Source organism: Heloderma suspectum, chromosome 2 (genome assembly GCF_057233095.1).
Source record: "Heloderma suspectum isolate Gila_16-S chromosome 2, 16-S_ref, whole genome shotgun sequence".
In the NCBI taxonomy this organism is placed as follows: domain Eukaryota; kingdom Metazoa; phylum Chordata; class Lepidosauria; order Squamata; family Helodermatidae; genus Heloderma; species Heloderma suspectum.
In genome coordinates, this window is record NC_139459.1 from 297416285 (window position 1) to 297440653 (window position 24369).

The 24369-nt window shown below is 43.2% G+C and overlaps 1 protein-coding gene across 10 annotated transcripts in view; it reads left to right on the forward strand.

Moving 5' to 3' along the window:
- IL17RB (interleukin 17 receptor B) overlaps positions 1-24369 on the forward strand; it is a 30775-nt gene continuing 6406 nt past the window's right edge. The window contains exons 1-10 of one of the 10 annotated variants that reach the window (XM_084840024.1): positions 306-392; positions 7917-7941; positions 9225-9430; positions 9866-9940; positions 11441-11566; positions 14690-14805; positions 16351-16477; positions 18352-18399; positions 21997-22142; positions 22331-22393. In XM_084840024.1, coding sequence (XP_084696150.1) covers positions 9934-9940; positions 11441-11566; positions 14690-14805; positions 16351-16477; positions 18352-18399; positions 21997-22142; positions 22331-22393 — 633 coding nt within the window. In that variant the 5' untranslated portion in view covers positions 306-392; positions 7917-7941; positions 9225-9430; positions 9866-9933. Of the gene's footprint in view, positions 214-305; positions 393-3373; positions 3501-7916; positions 7942-9224; positions 9431-9865; positions 9941-11440; positions 11567-14689; positions 14806-16350; positions 16478-18351; positions 18400-21996; positions 22143-22330; positions 22394-24369 lie in introns of those variants that run through there. The other 9 variants (XM_084840028.1, XM_084840020.1, XM_084840027.1 and 6 more) reach the window with 9 other exon arrangements.

The window sequence follows — 24369 nt, forward strand, 5'->3', positions numbered from 1 at the left end:
GAGGCGGCAGGGCAGGCTCAGTCACCCGCATCGCCTCAGGACGAGGCAGCCTCATAAGCCGCATAACGATTACATTTTGCACGGCCTGCTCCCTTCCCGTACGAGGGGTCTGTTCCTTACGCTATCGGGCCCCGGGCTAAAGTACCTGACCTGAACACTTCGGCCTGCCTATCAGTCACTGACGGCGAGTCACTGACGGGGAGGCTGGCTCCGGTACGTGATGAGCGGGCCGGGGGAGAGGCATAAATGGGCGGGGAGGCCTTCGCGGGAAGCGAGCAAGGTAGACCGGGAGGCGGGCTCGTCGTGAGAAGCGACGGAGCATGAACGCGGCGACCTGGGTGCTGCTGGGCACGGCCCTGAGCGGGTGGAGCTCTGAGGGAGAAGCTCAGCCGGTAAGCGGCGGCGAAACCTTCGGCTCTCCCCGGCCTTTCTCTGACATGCTTTGGGTTGCTCCTTCAACGTCCCCCCGTTAGGCAGGCGTTCAAGAACTTCTGAAAAAGGCTGTATTGCAGCCTTCGTATTTTTGCCTGTAAGGTGGCTTTTTTTAAAGGCTCTGTTTGCTCAAAGTTGCAACTCTTAATGGGGTTCGACAACTCCTCCCCCCCCCGAAAACTAATGGTCTCTGGGCATGGGGGTAACATTTTCATGCCGCTCACAATTTCGTTGTATTCCCCCTTTTCGAAGGAAAGAAAGTGAGACAGCGTGAGGCGCTCAACAGCAAAAGTACCTAACGCTGACCCGCATTTGCAGTATTTATTTGTTCGTTACATTTCTGTGCATCCCAGTAGGCTCTCTGGGCGGTTCACAAAACAGCAACTGTGTGGATGGTAGTTTTTAATATTCTAGGGCAGTATTGGGAAGTCTAGCAAGGATAGTGTAGCTTAACATAGGAAGCTGTTTTAGACCGAGGCACACCACTCATCCATTTAGTATTGTTTAGATTGGTGGCAACCCCTGGGCTTTCTGGGGTTTCAGACAAGACTCTTTCCCAGTCCTACCTGGGGATTGAACCTGAACCTGGCTCAGTGGCAGAGTACCCGCTTTGCATGCCCAAGGACACTTGTTCAATACCAGGCATCTTGAGCTAGGGCTGGGAAAACTAGATCCATTTCAGTCGGGCTTCAAACCTGGTTTGGAACAGAAACTGCCTTGGTCTCCCTGTGGGATGATCTTTGCCAGGTGAGACAGGGGGAATACAACCCTGTTGATTCTCGTGGACCTCTCAGTGGCTTTTGTTACTGTCGACCTTAGTATCCTTCTGGACAGGCCATCTGGGCTGGGAGTTGGAGGTACTGCACTGCAGTGGTTCCATTCTTACTGCTGGGGGATTATTGCTCTGTGCCTTGGCAATTATGCTATGGGGTTCCACGGGGCTCTATTTTATCCCTTATGCTGTTCAACATCTACATGAAACCGCTGGGGGAGGCTATCTGGAGATATGGACTGAGGTGTCACCAATATGTGAATGACACCCAGCTCTATCCTTTTCATCAAATCTTGGTGAGGCAATGGGCTTTTGGAACTAGTGCCTGGGTACAGTAATGGAGTGGATGAGGGCCAATGAACAGAGACTCAGACAAGATGGAGGTACTGTTAGCGGGTGGTTCGTCTGCCCAGCTCAGTGATGTTCAACCTGTTCTGTAGTTTGGGGGTGCTCTTGGATCCAGACCTGATCCTTTAGGGAGAGTGCAATCCCTTCCAGAACTGTCACTAGAGGCACAGGTGGACTCAGTGGCCTGGAACACCTTTCATTCGTTTAGGCTGATATACTAACTACGTCCTTATCTGGACAGAGATAGCCTAGCTACAATTATCCATGCTGTGATAACCTGTCCTTTGGATTACTGCAATGCGGTATATGTGGGGCTGCCTTTGAAAAGGGTCCGAAAACTTCAGCTGGCCCAATATAGGGCAGCAAGACTATTAACAGGGACTGGCCAGTGTGATCATATTATGTCAGTACTCTCATCTGCACTGGCTGCCAGTCCATTTCTGGGCCTGATTCAAAGTGCTGGTACTAACATACAAAGCCCTGAACAGCTTGGGGCCTGGCTACCTGAAGGATTGTCCCTACCATATATACTGCCCAGACCCTAAAATCAGCTTCAGCAGTCTTTCTTCAGGAGCCTCTGCCAAAGGAAGTGAGGTGGGTGGCTACTAGGAAGAGGGCCTTTTCTGTTGTGGCACCCCAGTTGTGGAATGAGCTTCCTGGAAAGGTTTGCCTGATGCCTACATTGAGCTCGTTTTGGCACCAGGTGAAGGCCTTTTTATTCTTCCAGGCATTTTAGTTTTTCAGTTCGTTTTTATCTGGTATTGTATTTTAAATGTTTGCACTACTGTTAGCTTCTGTTTGGTTATTTTTATTTTGTACTTTTAAACTTTTATACTGTATTTTATAATCTGTATTTTATTGTTTGGTATTTTATGGTTTTAATTGTTGTGAACTGCCCCCAAAGCTTCAGCTATTGGGTGGTATAAAAATGTAATAAACAAATAACTCCTGCCAGTTTGAAATTCCAGAGAGGTGCTGTTAGTGTTGACAATACTGGATCGTGATGGTTCTGGAACTTGGCAGCAGACAAGATGGGTTCTACTGGCAAGTCCCCTGGGATGCTGGCCCCCAAGATTGTGCAGTTCCTTGGCCCTACCCCTCAACATCTGCACATGGAGGGAACCACCCTCTCCCCTGCAAGCCTCATGGGGAAAGATTTAGGCAGATAGGCTTCCCGTTCTCAGAGCTTTACTGTCAATTGAAGAATATTGGGTTCAGGGCTAGGGGCTGTGCAACCTTATAGGCAGGGCCAGTGGTACAGCCCTGTTATCCCTTTAATCTCATGAAGCTCCTTCATGCAGCTACCATGCAAAGGGAGCTTATTTTCCCCTCCTAATGTATATCCTGTTTTCTGCAGTACTGTCAAAACAGCGTAATTATATATTTTTTAAAACCAACCTATACATCACATTGGTTTTTTAATTTAAAAGAATATTTTAAATTAAAAAAAAAACATGGCAGGCTAGGAGATGCAGGGAGTTGTAGTCTGACACATCTGGAAGGCACCAGGTTGGGGAAGACTGGCCTATAGCAAGGGGAAAACCTTCCTGAAGATGGCTGTTTTCCAAAAGGAAGGGAACAAACTGACCAGATGAGCATGTGTGGTTATGTAGTTGGAGAGATGCAATGTCTCTCTTGAGAAGAGTCTTGCCCTGGTTGCCACACAATAAGCCTGTGCTTGAGGTAGCACCCTGCTTGGATGATAAGACACAGGAAGAAACATAAGGGACAAGGTTGGGATGTGTTGCTCCATGCTTTCTGTTCGGTTCCCATAAAAAAAAAAAGGTAAAGGTGTCCCCAACCAGTCGTGTCTGACTCTAGGGTGCAGTGCTCATCCCCATTTCTAAGCCGAAGAGCCAGCGCTGTCCGAAGACGCTTCCGTGGTCATGTGGCCGGCATGACTGAACACCGAGGTGCACGGAACGCTGTCACCTTTCCCGCCGAAATGGTACCTATTTGTTGTTGTTGTTCAGTCGTGTCTGACTCTTCGTGACCCCATGGACCATAGCACGCCAGGCCTTCCTGTCCTCCGCTCTCTCCCGGAGCGTGCTCAAGTTCATATTCATTGCATCGGTGATGCTATCTAGCCATCTCATCCTCTGCCGTCCCCTTCTCCTTTTGCCTTCAGTCTTTCCCAGCATCAGGGTCTTTTCCAGGGAGTTTTCTCTTCGCATTAGGTGGCCAAAATATTTGAGCATCAGCTTCAGTATCTGTCCTTCCAATGAGCACTCAGGGTTGATTTCCTTTAGGATGGACTGATTTGACCTCCTTGCAGTCCAGGGGACTCGTAAGAGTCTTCTCCAGCACCACAGTTCGAAAGCATCAATTCTTTGGCGCTCAGCCTTCCTTATAGTCCAGCTCTCACAGCCATACGTTACTACTGGGAAAACCATAGCTTTGATTAGACGGCCCTTTGTTGGCAAGGTGATGTCTCTGCTTCTTACTATGCTGTCTAGGTTTGCCATAGCTTTCCTCCCAAGGAGCAAGCGTCTTTTAATTTCATGGCTACAGTCACCATCTGCGGTGATCTTGGAGCCCAAGAAAGTAAAATCTGCTACTGCTTCCGTTTCTTCCCCTTCTATATGCCAGGAAGTGATGGGGCCAGATGCCATGATCTTCGTTTTTTTAATGTTGAGTTTCAAACCAGCTTTTGCACTCTCCTCTTTCACCCTCAACAAGAGGCTCTTTAGATCCTCTTTGCTTTCTGCCATTAGGATGGTATCGTCTGCATATCGGAAGTTGTTGATAATTCTCCCAGCAATCTTAATTCCGACCTGTGATTCATCCAACCCGGCGTTTCTCATGATGTACTCTGCATATAAGTTAAATAAGCAGGGCGACAATATGCAGCCTTGTCATACTCCTTTCCCAATTTTGAACCACTCGGTTGTTCCATGTCTGGTTCTTACTGTTGCTTCTTGACCCTCGTACAGGTTTCTCAGGAGACAGGTAAGGTGGTCTGGTACTCCCATCACTTTAAGAATTTGCCACAGTTTGTTGTGATCCAGACAATCAAAGGCTTTAGCGTAGTCAATGAAGCAGAAATAGACGTTTTTCTGGAATTCTCTTGTTTTCTCCATGATCCAGCGAAAGTTGGCGATTTGATCTCTAGTTCCTCTGCCTCTTCGAAACCCAGCTTGTACTTCCGGTAGTTCTCGGTTCGCATACTGCTGAAGCCTAGCTTGTAGGATTTTGAGCATCACCTTGCTGGCATGTGAAATGAGCGCAATTGTGCTGTAGTTTGAACACTCTTTGGCGTTGCCCTTCTTTGGAATTGGAATGTAAACTGACCTTTTCCAGTTTTGCGGCCATTGTTGAGTGTTCCAAATTTGTTGGCATATTGAATGCAGCACTTTAACAGCATCATCTTTTAGGATTTTAAATAGCTCAGCTGGAATACTGTCATCTCCGCTAGCTTTGTTGTTAGTAATGCTTCCTAAGGCCCACTTGACTTCACTCTCAAGGATGTCCGGCTCAAGTTCAGTGACCGCACTATCATGGCTATCAGGGACATTCAGATCTTTCCTGTATAGTTCTTCTGTGTATTCTTTCCACCTCTTCTTAATCTCATCTGCTTCTGTGAGGTCCCTGCCTTCTTTGTCCTTTATCATGCCCGTCTTTGCACAAAACGTTCCCTTGAGATCTCCAATTTTCTTGAAGAGATCTCTAGTCTTTCCCATTCTGTTGTTTTCCTCTATTTCTTTGCATTGTTCATTTAAGAAGGCCTTCTTGTCTCTCCTTGCTATTCTCTGGAACTCTGCATTCAGTTGGATATATCTTCCCCTTTCTCCCTTGCTTTTCGCCTCCCTTCTTTCCTCAGCTACTTGTAAACCTTCATCAGACAGCCACTTGGCTTTCTTGCATTTCTTTTTCTTTGGGATGGATTTCGTTGCTGCCTCCTGAACAATATTACGGACCTCTGTCCATAGTTCCTCAGGCACTCTGTCTATCAGGTCTAATCCCTGAAATCTATTCCTCACCTCCACTGTATATTCATAAGGGATATGATTGAGGTCATACCTGAATGGTTTAGTGGTTTTCCCCACATTCTTCAATTTAAGCCGGAATTTTGCAACAAGAAGCTCATGATCTGAGCCACAGTCAGCTCCAGGTCTTGTTTTTACTGACTGTATAGAGCTTTTCCATCTTTGGCTGCAAAGGACATAATCAATCTGATTTCGATATTGACCATCTGGTGATGTCCATGTGTAGAGTCGCCTCTTGTGCTGTTGGAAAAGAGTGTTTGCTATGATCAGCGTGTTCTCTTGGCAAAACTCTGTTAGCTTTTGTCCTGCTTCATTTTGTACACCAAGGCCATGGTTGCCTGTTATCCCAGTGATTTCTTGACTTCCTACTTTAGCATTCCAATCCCCTATGATGAAGAGGACATCTTTTTTTGGTGTTAGTTCTAAAAGGTATTGTAGGTCTTCATAGAACCGATCAACCTCAGCTTCTTCGGCCTCAGTGGTTGGGGCATAGACTTGAATTACTGTGATGTTGAATGGTTTGCCTTGGATTCGTACTGAGATCATTCTATCGTTTTTAAGATTGTACCCCAGTACTGCTTTTCCCACCCTTTTGTTGACTATGAGTGCTACTCCATTTCTTTTAAGGGATTCTTGCCCACAGTAGTAGATATGATGGTCACCTGAATTAAATTCGCCCATGCCTGTCCATTTTAGTTCGCTGATTCCCAAGATGTCGATGTTCAATCTTGCCATCTCATGTTTGACCACCTCCAGCTTACCTTGATTCATTGATCTGACATTCCAGGTTTCTAAACAATATTGTTCTTTACAGCATCGGATTTTCTTTTCACCACCAGACACATCCACAGCTGAGTGTCCTTTCGGCTTTGGCCCAGCCGCTTCACTCTTTCTGGCGCTACTTGGAAATACCCTCTGCTCTTCCCCAGTAGTATATTGGACACCTTCCGACCTGAGGGGCTCATCTTCTGGCGTCATATCTTTTAGCCTTGTGATACGTTCCATGGGGTTTTCTTGGCAAGAATACTGGAGTGGGTTGCCATTTCCTTCTCCAGTGCACCACATTTTGTCAGAACTCTCTGGCATGACCTGTCCGTCTTGGGTGGCCCTGCATGGCATAGCTTATGGCTTCACTGAGTTACGCAAGCCCCTTCGCCACAACAAGGCAGTGATCCATGAGGTACCTATTTATCTACTTGCAATTTCTTGCTTTCGAACTGCTAGGTTGGCGGAAGCTGGGACTGAAGACGGGAACTCACTCCGTCACGCAGCATTCGGGTCTCGAACTGCTGACCTGCCGACCTTCCAGTCTGCAGTTCAGCGTCTTAACCACTAAGCCACCGCAGCCCTCCGTTTCCATACAAGCATCCTATTCTATTTACTTTCAGTGAACACACTTCTTCCTCTTCTGGATTCTCAGTTGATCTCTTCTGCAACTAGACATTTAGTAACGAGTTTTGGTTTCCAAACCAAAATTTTCTTTCTTGTGAGGGTAGGGATGTTTGTAGAGGAGAATCAGCCTGCAGGGAAGATTTGGCAGCTGCGAGGAGGGGAGGCATACCCGTTCTTCCCCCTGACCTGAAAATACCCATTCCCCTCAGCTTGTTCTTTTTCTTCAGTAGAGCACTGAAACTATAAATGTGCCCAGCTGGGGCAGAAAGAAAGAGAAACTTGGTGCCGGGGAGGGCATTTGCATGGGCAGAGCTGGTGGGAGCAGGAGTCATTGAGCACATTTATTTATTACACTTCTTTATCGCCCAATAGCTGAAGCTCTCCATACTGCCTGCTAAGATGCCCTTGCAAGTGCCTCCCCCCCGCCCCCAACTTTGCATTCCTCATTATCTCAGTAAATGTCAAGTTGGGACCACAAGTTTGCCAAGAATGCCTAGTTCCACCCAGTGAATAGCTTTTCTGACACTATGGTGATGGCATAAATTAATGTGAAGTTTCTGTACAATGTTTGCCATTTATTGAGTTTCTTTAGTTTGGGATACATAAACAGAAAACTTCCCATTTAGTGTTTTTTTTTAATTGACTGCGCATTAGTACTTTCTAAATCTTTGTATCTACTAATTCCCACTTCAGTGGTGACAATTGTTTGCTAAAATTACTTTTTGTCCCCATGACTTTGTTTTTGTAGGTAGTAAGAGAAATCTTCTGCATTCTAATCAATGTACGGCTTTAACAATGAGATGCACTGTGGTTCCAGTAAGTGCCTAGGCAGTCAAATGTGAAAGAGGTAGCGCTGCTAATGACACAGCTTTCTGAAATCCATGTGTCCGAGCAAAATGTATATTCTACAGCCATTCATTTTTTAGAACATAATATTCTATTTATTCTTCCTTGTCTTTTAATCTTGGTTTTCTTCTTCATTACAGTACACTACGTGTCATGAGGAAAATGGTATGTATAAATAAAACATGTATTTTAATTGTTAACAGACCAATACAATCCTATTATGTGTGTTTACAGTTTATGCATTCCATTGCTGCAGTTTGACTTTTGTAGGTGCAGTGAGATTTAATTAATATATTAACTGGCTACAGGCAATTTTGATCAATGGCCACAAAGGCAGCAAAGTTAAGAGCATATTCGTTTATTTTAAAGATTTTTTTGTTGGTGCTTCTGCAATATGGATTGAAAAATAAAATACTAATGATGGCTGTTTTCTTTAGCAGCAAGTGGTCCCTTCAGTTTATTAAGTTATGGCCTAAATCCAATATACAGGGCCAGTTTGCATGATCACAGATAAGCCACTGTGGCTTGTTTAAATCACAGTGTGTGCCAGGTCCATGCGCAGCACAATTTCCATAAGCACTGCCCAAGTGCAGCTTGTTATGTTGTCCAAACACAGGCGGCATGTATTGCTGGAAGTGGAAATAGTCCTCCAATAACCTATGGGTTATTGGAGGGTTGTTTCCCCCTCCAACAAGCCATGCCACCTGGGTTTGGACAGCACAAGCCATGCCCAGGCAATGATTATAGAAATTGCACCCTGCATGCACCTGGCATGCATAAATAAGCCACCATGGCATATTTTGGTTGTGCGAGCCAGCTTGGTATGTACATAATTTAATAAACTGAAGCAACCACTTGCTGCTAAAGAAGCCATCTTTAATCTTTTATTTTTCAATCCTTATCAACAAAAAAATCTTAAAAATAAGCCTCAATGGCTTATTTTGATCGTGCGAACCAGATCAGGGAGTTGGCATGCTTATCTCTGCATTAGATTTAGGCCTATGTTTTGTTGTATTTTTTTCCAGCATCTCAGAAAGGAATCCTAAGTTTTAGTCATATGCATAATTTTTTTTTCAAAAGCAGGTTGTTCATTAACTAAAAATCCATTAATCAGTTGACCCTAAGCTTGTTGCATGTATTCAATAGGGAAGAAAATAATGACTGTATTGGCTAGGGACAGTGGGAGTTGTAGATTCTAGAATAGTCTTTCCGAACTTGGAGCCCTCCAGATGTGTTGGACTACAATTAAAACCTAAGCATCAAGGGATTGGACCCATGGTCTTATATGCCCCTTCTGTTCTATGATTCTGATTCTATAATATGCCCTCAGCATACTACCCAAACATTTGAAATAAATGTCTCGGCACCAGATCATTCTGTAAAATTTTTATATAACTGCAATTCTGTTATGCAAAGGGATAATTCAGATACTGGATTGTTTTTTTCAGGCTGACACAGCCTTGTGGAGGATTTGGCAAAGCCACATGGTACTGACACTGCTTCTGGGAGGAATACATGTGAGGCACAATGACTGAAAAATGTGTTGCCCCATATGCATTCTCAGTAGCTATGGACTTAGCAGGTCTAATCTAACTGCATCCATGACGCTGCTCCATGTGGAAGATCTAGCATCTGAACTAACCAGCTTCCAAAGGTCTGTAGACAAGACTAATCCAGGGACCTCTGGGCCCAGTCCCAACGTACGTGCATACAAAAAGTAATTTATAATTGTCAAACATAGATAATTCCTTACGTACACCCTCTGAATTTGCTGAACCCCACCTCCAAGAGCAACTTATTAGATGTAATGTTGTTATTTTCTAGTTGAGAAAACTTCATTTCAACTTGATCTTGTTACTTGATAAATGAAGAAGAAATTCATGCCTTGGTACTTCGAAGTGGAATCACAAGAGTGCAGTGTTGTTGTTGTTCAGTCGTTAAGTCGTGTCCGACTCTTCGTGACCCCATGGACCATAGCACGCCAGGCCTTCCTGTCCTCCGCTCTCTCCCGGAGTTGTTTTAAAACATAAGTTAAATCTAATGAAATAGTCATGACTGTGAAAATGGTTTTCATTTTTTTTTTACTTAGGTGCCACACAGCCCAGATCCCCTTTTGAAAAGGGTGAAGGTTCTCATCCTCCCTGACACTAATCAGACATGAGTTGTAAGAAATTCTGCCATTCTGATAATTATGGCATTTAAGAGCATAAACAGACCTATCGGAAGACCCTCTGCATCACAGATGGTTACACAACTGTAATTCTGGAGCTTTTGCTTTCCTTACTTTTTGTAATGTTCAAATCAGCTCATTTTACCACTTTGAAATTCTGGAATGTATTTATTTATTTTATATGGCTGCCCCATAAAACAAGTTCTTTGGGTGGATCACAAAACAAATACAATATTAATATATGATATAAAACAATAAAAATGATTAAAACAAACAATTTTAAAAAGATTTTAGATGGAGTCCCAGTCAATAAGACACAGATTATTTAGGACTCAATCCTATGCATGTTTAGACAGGAAAAAGCATTCCCCAGACAGCCATGCCAGGGTTTGTAGGATTTTGTTCTGTTTAAACATGCGTAGGATTGCACCTTTAAAAGGCTTGGGAGAATAAAACAGTTTTCACATGGTGCTAAAAAGACCATAAAGATGGCATCGGGGCGGCTGTTCCATAGCCAGGATGCCACTACCAAAAAGGCCCTCTCTCTAGTGGTTAGCCACCTAGCTTCATTTGGTGGGGGCACTTGGAGCAGGGCCTCTGAAGAAAATCTTAAGGTTTTAGTAGGCATATATGGGAGAAGGCAGTCTTTCAGGTAAACTGGTCCCAAGCCATTTAGGACTTCTAAGGTTAAAACAGGTTCGCAGAAACCCTATGAATGCCCCTGTCCGTAGGTTGTTAGCATGACATTTGGTCTTAGGTTAACTTTGGGTCAGGGTTCGGATGTCATGCTAATAACCTATGAACAGGAGGTTCCTAGGTTGTTTCTGCAAACTGGAAGCAGCTCGTGCACATCCTTGCAAACTGTGGTTTTAATGTTCTATATATTTTAAATGGTTTTATTGTGTGCTGTTTGGTTTTAATTTTTGTGAACCGCCCAGAGAGCTTCGGCTATTGGGCGGTATAGAAATGAAATAAATAAATAAAATAAATAATAATAAATAAATTGTGGATTAATTAATTAACCCATGATTTGCAGCTGAATGCCGCCGTGATGTCCAAACAGCCCCACTGTGTATAGGATTACAGCCTTTGTTGTTCAGTTGTTCAGTCGTGTCCGACTCTTCGTGACCCCATGGACCATAGCACGCCAGGCCTTCCTGTCCTGCGCTCTCTCCCGGAGCGTGCTCAAGTTCATATTCATTGCATCGGTGATGCTATCTAGCCATCTCATCCTCTGCCGTCCCCTTCTCCTTTTGCCTTCAGTCTTTCCCAGCATCAGGGTCTTTTACAGCCTTACAGAGAAATTAATGGCAGAACAATAGGAATAAAATCTCTCTTTTTTTAGCAGATTGCTTTGAAATAACTCTAAGTTTTGTCAAAGAATAAAACTTGAATAGGTTGGAATCATGGATATTATTGGGTAGAAGAAGACACAATATTTCAAATTGATAATCCTTTAGAATGTACTAACTCCTGACTTTCATTCTTTACAAGGGCCTTCTCCTGAGCTGATGATGCATCACAATTTCACACCATCAGATCTTTCTGGTCTCAGTGTCAAGATTGTGGAAAGACAAGGAATGTGCCTACTTAATATAACCTGGGTTATTAATGCAGATGGTAGGTCTCATAGCCAGGGTAGTGGGCCTATTATGAAACTCTTGCACTCGGGTCTGAAATGCAACAGATGTTCTGCTGCAGCCTTTTCTGCTCAGACTTTTGTTGGTAATAGAACCAAGGGCTCCATTTCAGTTTTTGGGGAAGGGGAATATTCAGAGCAAAGGTAAATGTCTTTACTTGGCTATATTTATAATGAAATTGCAACAAAAGGAAACAAAAACCTGTGTATTCTAAATGTACTTTCTTTTTATACTTATTCACATAGCAATTTTATCAGCCCAAGACATAGTATTTTTGTTTTAAAAAGGAGTACATTTATGCCTTTGGCATGTATAGCTATGTTTATTTAATTATTTATAACTGTAACTCAGTATGTAGAGCCCGGTAAAATTGATCAGATACAGGTGTTTCTGAGAAATAAATCACATGTGATCTGAAACAGGAGAAAGTAGAATTGACCCTGATCAGACCAGTTCATTTTTCCCTGACACTTTTTTGGGGGTAATATTAATCTAACTCTTTTATTTAAGGTTAATGCCAGGGTTTTCAAAATATTGTTAGACTCTTCCCAAGTGGTGAAAAGTTCCAGGGACAGTGCAACTGAATCCTGGCAAGATGGAAGCCCTGTGGGTGAGTGGTTCCTGAATCCAGGAGATACAGTAGGCCCATTACCTGTTCTGGATGGGGTTGCACTCCTCTGAAAGATCAGGTTCGTCATCTGGGGGTACTCCTAGAGCCATCATTGTCACTGGAGGCCCAAGTGGCCACAGCAGCTTGGAGTGCCTTTTACCAACTTCAGGTGGTTCGCCAGCTACGGCCTCTCCTGGACAGGGATAGTTTGACCACGGTGGTACAGTCATTAGTAACCTTAAGACTGGATTACTGCAATGCGCTCTGTGTGGGGCTGCCCTTAAGGCTGGTCCAGAAACTGGAGCTAGTGCAGAATGCAGCTGCTTGGCTGTTGTCAGGATCTGCTCTTTTTCAGCATGCAACTGCTTTGCTGAGGGAATTGCACTGGCTGCCTATTCACTACCAGGCCAGATTTAAGGTTTTGGTGCTCGTGTACAAAGCCCTAAACAAATTGGGACCAGGATACTTGAGAGAGCACCTTCTCCCTTCCCAATCTACCTGGTCATTAGGGTCATCAGAGAGCATGCTTCTGGTGGTTCCACTTGGACCTATCCTGATTGGAGTCCACCCGGAGAAGAGCCGTCAGTGTTGTGGCCCCCTTTCTTTGGAACTCCCTGCCTCTGGAAGTCAGACTGGCGCCAACACTGTGTTGCTTCTGGTGCCTCATAAAACCAGCTCTGTTCCAGGAAGCCTTCCTTAACTAATTTGCCATGGTTTTTATTGGGATTCTGTTTTGTAAAAAAATAATTTTAATATGATGTTTTATTCTTTTTATCTTTGTACTATTTTATCTCTTATTGTTCACTGCTCTGGAATCTGTTTAGATATGGAGCAGTATATAAATGTTGTAAATAAATAATAAATAATATATAGTTAGCTTCCTTTGGGTAATACGTTTAGCTCTCGTTAGATGACAGTGCAGTGGAGACTTATGGTGTCTTTATGTTACTTGTTTTAATTACAAATGCGCAAGCAGATCACAAATGGAAGCAAATATACTCTCATATAGGACATTTGCAGGCTTGAGAACTTTTGCATAGAATTGAGCTGCGCTTTTGCAGGCATGAGAGCCATTGCACTGGGGCTTACTCCTGAGCAGAGTTGTTTAGAATTGAGCTGTATTTTGAAGGGAATTTTGTGGGAATTGAGCTGTGTTTGGTGGGACAATGTCCAAATTGGGAAGAATCACCTATGTCCTTGATCCCACCCTGTGCCCTTAGGGGGCACATTCCACCCACTGCTGGAATGTGCCCTCTGAGACACTTCCCAAATTGGAATTCGGCCCCCAGGCTGAAACAGGTTTGCCATGCTTGCTAGAGGCAGATGATCCCCAGAGATCTACTTGGGCCTCCTCCGATGCTGTACCCCCAATTTTAGATAACTCCAGCTAGAAAGTGTTCGCTGGCGTGCTTTCACTGCCCATTTCAACAGCAAACTGCTGTCTTGCACACACTGCCCTGCCAGGCAGTCATCTCAGATGATGTCCCTACAGGTGAATTGCTTTCTCGGGGCACCATTCACAGCCACTAGTAAACATTAATATTTCTTGTGGACCCTTCTGTATTATGATTCAGTGTGTTAATAAAAATGTCCTTTTGGCAAGGATATGTGTTATTGGTTTTAGGAGTCCTAATAGAGATTTATATCGAAATATATTAAATAAATATTTGTTTCATGATTTCCTATTGTATATTATGGGCAGTATCCAATGCTGCCGCTCCACTTATACATAAGCTGCCTCTAGCACAATGCCAATAACATACTTTGGCCTGATGGGGTTTTCTGAGGATAGTACAAAGCAGGCTTTCTTGCACAAGAGTGAACTGTAGCTAGGGGAGTGCAGATCCCTACATAACTGTCCCACCAGCATCCAGCTTTAGTGGATGTATTGACCAAGCCCCAACAAAGACTGCAGGCCTGCTTCCCTGCCTTACAGGTCTGTTCCCAGTTGTGATGTTCAGTGATGGCAGGGAATGGTTCCTTATGTTCATACGTGAGAGTAAATGTGCCTTTGACATTTTTCTTCCTATGTGTATATCAGTCAAAAGCTGTTTATAACATGCACATATATATATTTAATCAATGTAAATTTTTATATTCAAATTATAGAAATGGGTAGTGCATTGCAAGTGAATATTCCCTTAATTTTCTGAAGGTATTATTTTTTCTCTTAGAAATACTACGTTGCTGTCTGCCTCTTCCATCTTTTGGCTCCTGGCTAATTTGCACATGCAAAATACTTGTGTTTACATGTGAAAACACAACCTATATACAACAGATGCATATTTACTGCCACTAGTAACATACAGATACATGTGCAGGGAACAGAGATTGAGATGAAGTATAGTGAATGAACACATCTGCCACTACGTGTATGAAGCAACCTTGTTGAAGAGGCACAAACAATTTGGTTATTAGGGCATCTTTCTATATCAGAGTTTGAGAACAAACTCGGTAACTTGGCTAAAACAATGTTGGTCTCCTCATTTCCAGCCAGCATCAGATACCTGAATGCCACCAAGATATGTCTGCAGTCTGGCAACCGAGGATGTATTAGATGCGATTACACAGAAAAGTTTCCAAGCCAAACCAGTCCTGATGGTCTAAAAGTAAGAACATTTTTTAAAGTTACTGTTTTGTGCTGCTGAAGGAATTATGAAATCTGAGTATGTATACAATAGTAAATTCCCAGAAAGTTGATAAGAGCATCCAGTTGGAATGGAATGGAACTAGCAAGGAATCAAACACTAAAATATCTTACAGAATTGAGGGACTAGGAGAAGACTGAAGGCTAATACAGTACAACTCCCTGCACAGGAACAGGGTTCTCCTATATTTTAACAAATCAACCCATATTATTTAGATTGCTACAGTCAGAGAGCAGCTACAAGCATGATATCTGTATGATATGGAATGAAGTTCAGCAAAACACACCATATGGTTGACACTAGTGTGGCTCTTATTTTAAGGGTTTACTACTGGGTTGTCCGCTTGTTGCAGACTCCCTGCTTTATGGCTCTGGGGGGATATCAACATACATGGCAAGGCTACCTTGTGGGGGCTGACTTAGGACCTGGGCGGATTAGGCTTGCAGCAGCTCCTTCCCTCCACAGGAGTGGGGAATCAGTTAGAATGGTCTGACCCTGGAGATTGATGGATCTATATATATATATTCCTGAGAACCATTGGAGTTTGGAGTTGAAATTGTTGGTGCTCCTGCAGATGCTTTAGTTGTTCTGTGGGATGCAGTAGGCCAGATCAGATGAAATGAAGAAAGTTTGGGGTAACCAGGACTGAACTTTTGGGTAAAGGGACTGTGAGCTTAGTTCAGTTCTGATATTGAAAATAACTTCCTAGGCTATGAATATGCTCAGAGGCATCCTGTTTAATATTAAATATTAAATAATATTTAGGGGGCAATCCTATGCATGGGAAATGCTGGGAGCTGTAAGAACTTTTCTGTCTAAACATGCATAGGTCTGCACCCTAAGTTATTTATTTATTTATTTGAGAGAATTTCTGAAATTAAAAAAAAATCATTGAAAAATAATATCCCAAAGTGGTTTACAGAATAAAATCATGATAAAAACAATAAAACCAATAAAGCAGTGATAAAATAAGAAAATATTATTAAAATAACCAGAGATAGCTGGCAGTGCTAGCTGTCAGGCAAACAAATGTGTTTTCAGTTGTTAGCAGAAACACTCCATGCTAGGAGTCTGACTGATCTCAATGCCGAATATACTTACAAATACGAAGTAAAGTAACTGGGTGTGCGCACCCCAAACTAAGCTTTAGGTCAGCGCAAGTCATACACTGACACAATCGGGAGACTACCTCCTATCAGGCACCCTGACATCATGTCCATCCCAACACTTCAATTTTGGTGCAGGTCACTCTCAACCTTGCTGCTCCTATGCCAATAATCCTATGCTCAGAACGCCCAATACAAGACTTCCTGACATTGTGTACGGTTCAGTACTTCGTTTTGGTGCAAGACACAGTCAATAGTGGAAAACTGAGAAATAAAATTGTGGGTTCTTCAGTTTTGCTTGGGTTCTGGCACTTTAGTTTTTACAATAATCGGGAGAAAGGGGATGGGTTTTCTAAAATCTGAGAGGATAATATGAGTTTCAAAACTTGTTTTATTTCAGTGGCAGTTCTACTATGTTGGATTCCCTGTAGAAGATGATGCCGAGTACTACATTAATGCTTATAACCTACCACCAGCAAATATAATTGGAGATCATCCAGAAAAGCACACACTGCCAATTTATCTAGGTAACTCAAAAATACTATCAGCTTAAATAAGTTCACCTGAAAATAATGTGAGTGTGAATTTAGGTTTTGCCCACAATCCAGAAGAGCTGATGTGCTTTTCAGTTTACCTTCAGATTAAATTAGCAGCTAGTGATGAGACAATTGCAGTGGAATTGCAGAAGCCAAGTTTCTCAGTTGATTAAAAAAATCCATATAATCATTAATATATGTGTTTACATTTAAACCTTATAAAGTAATGGATTGGATACTGTGAATGTAGGAACTTCTACTGAAATCAACTCAAAGTATGAATGCATCAAACGTAGCTGGATAAATACAGTGTACAAGTATACTTGTCAGGAACCTGGGATTGGTTGAAGCATTCTGTTGAGTGTACATTTGGTGAAAAACCCAGGTTTGCAGAATTGATGCGTTCGAACTGTGGTGCTGGAGAAGACTCTTACGAGTCCCCTGGACTGCAAGGATGTCCAGTCAGTCAATCCTAAAGGAAATCAACCCTGAGTGCTCATTGGAAGGACAGATACTGATGCTGAAGCTCAAATATTTTGGCCACCTAATGCGAAGAGAAAACTCACTGGAAAAGACCTGATGCTGGGAAAGATTGAAGGCAAAAGGAGAAGGGGACGGCAGAGGATGAGATGGCTAGATAGCATCACCGATGCAATGAATATGAACTTGAGCACGCTCCGTGAGAGAGCGGAGGACAGGAAGGCCTGGTGTGCTATGGTCCATGGGGTCACGAAGAGTCAGACATGACTTAACGACTGAACAACAACAACAACATGTGAAACGGTTCTTTGTCTAGTGTTTAAAAAATCTGTTATGTTAACTCAGGAAAGTGAGCGTGGTGACAAAAGAGTCTCTTATTTCAAGTTTGAGAGACTGAAGAGGAAAAGGAGCATAGGAAGCTACCCTCTATTGACTCATACCATCGATCCATCACAGTATTGTCTACACTGACTGACAGTGGCTCTCCAGTTTCAAACCAGAGTCTTTCCCAGCCATATTTGGAGTTGCCAGGGATGGAATCTGGGACCTTTTGCAGGCAAAGCATGTGCTCTACCAATGAGCATTGGCCCTTCCCTTGATAGAGTTACTGAAAGTATATGTGTCATAACCTTGAACTAAATAATATTTATTTTTTTCTCTGTCAAAATTCATAGATTTACATTGGGGTTACAGAATGAGCATAAGACACTACAACAGATTCATACCTCTGCAGTAATTAAGTAAATATAGTTGCCAAAGATGGAGTTCTTTCATATCTGTTTTTCAGCTAAACCAACAGTTATAGTAGTTGGCACTTGATGCTGGGAAAGACTGAAGGCCAAAGGAGAAGGGGACGGCAGAGGATGAGATGGCTAGATAGCATCACGGATGCAATGAATATGAACTTGAGCACGCTCCGGGAGAGAGCGCAGGACAGGAAGGCCTGGCGTGCTATGGTCCATGGGGTCACGAAGAGTCGGACACGACTGAACGACTGAACAACAACAACAACTTATATCTTGCATTACAAAATATTTGTAAAAATAATATTCTTTAGTAAAAATAATTGAATGGTAGAGTTGGAAAAGATCTCAAAGTTCTTCTAGTCCAAGCCCCTGCTGAAAATTGGGAAATCTGAAACTACAGCATCTGTGATAGGTGGCCATCCAGCGTCTGCTTAAAAACCTCTAGTGAAGGAACGGCCAGCCCCTTACGAAGCAGTCTTTTCCACTGTGGAATAGTTTGTTACCACCAGGAAGTTCTTCCTAAATGCTTCCTAAAAATCTAAATGCTTTTTGAACTCATTGATTCAGGTCCTTGATGTAATATTTTGATGTAAAGAGGTTGCACAATTTCTAAATACAAAAAATATTATTCCAATTCAGACTGTGAAGACAATATATTGAAATATTGCAACACGTGCATGGAAAAAGGTAAGTGCAACTTATTTTTCATTCTGTAACTTTAGCGATGTAGAAAAATCTTTCTAACTTCAAGAGTATTTCAGAGTGCTAAAAATAATGATAAACTGGTCATAGACAGTGCTCCAGAAAACAACATACCTGTGCATCTAATGGCTTAAGGCACTAGCCACTATCCAAGTCAATGCCTGCTTCTTCTGTCTCTGTGCATTCCCACATATAGATTCTGTGCCTGTGCAGAGCAACATTTAGAACCTTCTAGAGCTAAGCCAGTGAAACAGTTCTTTGATATCGAGACTCACCCTAAGAGACAGGGCATAAGCCCACTAAGGTGTGGTCAGCACTTTCCCACTCAGTTCCTTTCTGACCACTGCAGCAACAGCAGCATCTGGAATGTTCTCCTCCCTGTGAATCAGGCTTTATTGTCTTCTGTTTCTCAGTTTTATTTCACTTCTCCTCCCCACTTTCTATTGGCCTTTCTTCCCTCTTTGCATTGGTATTTTTATTTCTTCCTAGTTTTCTTTCCACTTTCCACCCACATGCCTCTTCTAAGAAATGCTGGGACTGCAGGAGTAAGCTCCCTTCTACAGATGGGCACTATTTTTACTTTTTTTGCCTTGAGGAAGTAGCACATTGTGGTTTCTTGCCCCCATTGTCAACATTTTGCCAAGTGGATCTGCTAAAACAGATCAACTCACCTACAAGTCTTTACCATCGTGCTCAATCTTGGCACTACCAGCCACATTTGTGTCTCATGAGTCAGTTTCAGGTACCATGGTAGCTTTTTCAGGCCATACTTCTAGTGACCTGTGCTTCTCTCCCTCTCACTCTGTCTCTCAGGGTTGTCTCAACTCATTCTGCCCAAAGCACCACAGTCCCAATCTGGATTGCATCTTCCCATCCCCACCCCCCACTCCCCAGCTGTGTCCCTGCTGTGCACCTGTATGCCAGGGTGTAAAGGGACCAGAGACCAATCACAGATATTTTTCAGGTCAAGTATTTTGGCCCAGAGTTAGACCATAAACTCCTTTCTTTACTTCTACCTCTTCGGGGGCAGTGATCATATTCCTGCCCAATCACAGCTAGACTAAAGTCTTGGATTTCTCCAAAGGCAGTTCAAATGGGGGCAGCAGTGGAGAGGGCCTTCTCGATGGTGGCCCCTTGATTGTGGAACACTCTCCCTATGGAGGTCAGCCTGGCGCCAACATTGTCATCCTTTTGGTTCCAGGTTAAGACTTCCCTCTACTCCGAGGCATTTGACAGCACATGTTAAGGTCTTAACTGGTCCCGGGATTGTTATTGTTAAGTGTTTAAAACAAGTTTGAATGATTGTTATATTATGATTTATATTGTATTTTTAAGGTTTTAATCTTTTGTAAACTGTCCAGGGAGCTTTGGCTATTGGACAGTGTAGAAATGTAGATGATAATAAAAATAAATAATATAATTGTTTGTTATGGGCAGCTGCCACTTTTACCCTGTAGGCAAGGGGAGAAAGATGGCATAAAAAGCAACTGGCAAGTTCTATCTAGTTTAATATTTTTTAAAGGCTTTGGGGTGAGTGCTGTGAGGATCAAAACATGTTAATCCATGTCTGTTGTCCTGAGCTCCTCAAATGAATGGCGGGATATGAATATGGTAACTATGTGGACAAAAGAATCCTGTGGTGGTGTGTGAAGGAGAGAGGTGGCTAAGGGCACAATCCTATGCATGTTTAGACAGAAAAAATGCATGGCTGGTTGGGGAATGCTGGGGGTTGCAGGACTTTTTTCAATCTAAATATGCATAGAGTTTGCACCCTTAATAATCTCAAGTATAATAATAAAAACGGCCGTAGTTTAGTCACATATAAGAATCTCTCTGTACTGCATGAATATGTAGGATTTTTGTATATGTTTGATACTGAATGGGTGGGTTCGCATGTCACGCTAAGCCACCCTGAAAATAAGCCACCATGGGTTGGTTTTTCGCTCCCTAACCTGACAGATGATTGGGTGCTCTGTGGCTTGCCATGGCTTGTTTCCCCACTCAGTCCTTCTACCAGCTCTGGCATGTATCCCAAGCACCTTTGCTGCAGAACTCCTCATTTCTCCGTCCCTACGCTAGCACCCTTTCTGCAGCTGTCTCACTGGGGTTGTCAGCTACCAAGGGAAACTCCCCCCATCCCCCCCACATCAGATTGTCAAATGGAATTAATTTTCTGAGCCCTTATGAACGCAGTTGTGCATTGGAAAACTTTTTTTTTTTTTTAACCCAATTTTTCTTGGGGTCTTGCGCAAAGCACAAGACCACCTGTCCCAATATTTAGCCTAGCATACTGATATCCTTCTCGTCTCCATGTCAATTTCATTCTCCATTTTGGCACTTCCCTTACTAGTGAATACCGTTTTTTTAAAGGCTGCTTCACATTACACTAAAGTAAGAACACTCACCCCTAAAGCTCATTTTTTCCTGCAGTCGCCAGGTGTTTTCAGCTCGCCCACCTCCATCAGTTCACAAAAAGGAAATAATTTTCCAAGCCCTTATAATGTGGGAACATGTTCACATCTATTTTCTTCTTCGTGTTCTTGTGCAAGACATCCTATCCAATATTTAGCCAAGATAGCCATATCCTCCCCTTGTAAATGTCCTCCACTTTGGCATGTCCCTTGCTAGCGAACACCTTTTAAAAAAAGGCTACTTCATGTTACAGCTGACACTAAAACTCCTTCTCTCCTGAAGCCACCAGTCGCTTTCAGCTCCCCACCCCCATCCCACTTGGTGCTTGTCGCTTCCTTCCACTGGTCCCTGTTGTTAGCTGTCACGTATAAATATGGTTACAGATACGGGATTGCTAAACATATGCAAATATCATGGCAAAGCAGTAAAAGGGAATGGAGAATGGCATAAATCTCATTTTAGAACAGTAAAACGGAGGGGGAAATTGTGCCAATCTCATGGCAGAGCAAACATGGAGGGGGAAATTGTGCCAATCTCAAGGCAGAGCAGTAAAACAGAGGGGGAAATTGTGCAAACCTCATGGCAGAACAGTAACAGCGAGGGGGAAATACTGCAAATTTCAAGGCAGAGTAGTAAAATGGAGGGGGAATTTATGCAAATTTCCTAGCACAGGACATTCACTCCTGTACACATGTGCAGGACTGAACAAAAAATTGTGAATGCGTTCAGGACATTTTCCTTTGTCCTCTATTTTTAGGAGCATAGGGTGGAGGCCACTAAGAAGGGATGAGGGTGGCACTAGCATGATCATGAGGAGTGTCAGGACCTATTGCTGGGTGGCTTTCTAGCCATTTCGAGCAACCTACAATGAAGTTGCTCTGCCCCATTTGGACAATCAAGAAACCACCATGAGTATGAAGAACTCTACAACAAGCCATGGGTTCTCAGGGTGGCTTGTTTATGAAAAATAAGCCACCCTGAGGAAACCATGCCAGGTTCCCACAACTAATCAGTTGTGGTGGGTTGTCGTGTCATCTGACCCAGGTCAATAGGTACTATAGCAATAGCAACAATTATATCTCAGTCTTGAAGAACTACTAAAACTATAATACAGATTGTTCTGGCAAGTAAACTGGAGGTTTTAACCTTGGTTTTTTTTGTATTTTACAGGAAGCTTGTGGAACCCAAATATAACTGTATGCTACATGGAATCAGAAGTAGAAGTGAATTTTACGACTAGTAGCTTTTGTCCCAAATATATCATCCGCTTTTGTGATTCTGATGAATGCAGTGATCATACTGTGAATACCAACAAGGTATATATATTTTTTAGTTTAGATACTAGATGAGGAGTGAATTACAAGCAATGTTGTATTAGCGTAAAATACTGTTTTTTAAATGGGCCATATAATCAAGACTTTTACAGATAAGATTATAAATATACATTCAAAGCTGTAAATAATAATTATATAATACATTTTTCTTGTATTTTCCATTGGAATAGAAGAATGATACTAGAGTTTCTGAAAGAATACAGGTGACTGGTCAAAGCAACAAAAACTTTGAGGTAAGATTTAATTTGACTAAGAAGGAAAAATAAATGAATAAACCATAAGAGGTCTATACACTGTATCAAATATTTAATATTCACTTGCCCCATATTAGTGCTTAACAGTGTGATCATATACCTATCTACTTGGAAGTAAGTCCTATTGAATTCAGTAGGCTTACTCCCACATAAGTGCTGCCTAAATCTAATAATAGGTTTGTTTATACCTGTCTTTCCAGCATTTCGGGGGGCAGGGACAAGAAGACCATTGCTTCGGGAGAAAAGAATTTAGATGTTTAACTTTTTCCAGGTTACTAATTTCTCCAGTCCAAATCACCTGCAACTGCTTTTCACCACAACGAGTTTAAAGCCACAATGCTAAAGTTGGTTACTAGTTCCCAGTTCCCAAATGTAGGTAAATGCACATTATGAACCCTACGGGGTGGGTGGGGGAAGGTGTATGAATGGCCCAATTCAAGGTGCTGGTTTTGACTTATAAAGCCTTACGTGGCTCAGGACTAAATACCTGATGGAGCACCTCCCAGTATGACCCTACCTGTACGCTACAATTGTCATCTCTCATCCAGATGCCTCCTCCCAGGGAGGTTTGGAAAACAGCAACAACGGAGAGGGCCTTTTTTGTGGTAGTTGTGGTAGCGGAGCTTTTCCGAGTGGTTCGCGGCCTGTTACATTCTGGGCCAGGGAGAGAGACGGTGGAACCCTCGGTAGCACGCTGTGACAAGTTTGCACAGCACTTTGAGGATAAAGTCGCTCAGATTCGTCATGAATTGGACACCACCATTAATGCAGTTCCATTGGTAGAGGCGTTCAGAGCACCGTCTGGTCCAGTTTTATTGGATGAGTTTCAGTTACTGAGGCCTGAGGATGCGGACAAGGTGCTTGGCCAAGTCCGATCGACCACTTGTGTGCTTGACCCTTGCCCTTCATGGCTTATTAAATCAAACAAGGAGGGGTTGTCCGGCTGGGTCCAGGAGGTTGTAAATTCCTCCTTGAGAGAGGGAGTGGTGCCTCCCGCTTTAAAAGAGGCGGTAATTAGACCATTCCTGAAAAAGCCTAACCTGGGCCCAGAGGATGTTAACCGTTATAGGCCAGTGGCCAACATCCCCTTCCTGGGCAAGGTGCTTGAGCGGGTGGTTGTAGGACAGCTCCAGGCACTGTTGAATGAAATGGATTATCTAGATCCATTTCAATCGGGCTTCAGGCCTGGTTTTGGAATGGAAACTGCCTTGGTCGCCCTGTGGGATGACCTCTGCCAGGAGAGGGACAGGGGGAGTGCGACCCTGTTGATTCTCCTGGACCTCTCAGCGGCTTTCGATACCATCGACCATGGTATCCTTCTGGATAGGTTGTCTGGGTTAGGAGTTGGAGGCACTGCATTACAGTGGTTCCGCTCCTACTTGGATGGCCGATTCCAGAAGGTGGTGCTGGGGGATTATTGCTCTGTGCCATGGCAATTGTGCCATGGGGTTCCACAGGGCTCTATTTTATCCCCCATGCTGTTTAACATCTACATGAAACTGCTGGGGGAGGTTATCCGGAGGTGTGGGCTGAGGTGCCATCAATATGCAGATGACACCCAGCTCTACCTCTCTTTTACATCAAACCCAGGTGAGGCAGTGGCTGTTCTGAATCAGTGCCTGGGCACGGTAATGGACTGGATGAGGGCCAATAAACTGAAACTCAATCCAGACAAGACGGAGGTACTGTTAGTGGGTGGTTTGTCTGCCCAGCTAGGTGATTTTCAACCTGTTCTAGAGGGGGTTGCACTCCCCCTAAAGGATCAGGTTCGTAGTTTGGGGGTGCTCTTGGATCCAGAACTGTCACTTGAAGCACAGGTGAACTCAGTGGCATGGAGCACTTTTTATCAGCTTAGGCTGGTATACCAACTACACCCTTATCTGGACAGGGATAGCCTAGCTACAGTTATCCATGCTCTGATAACTTCTCGTCTGGATTACTGCAATGCGTTATAC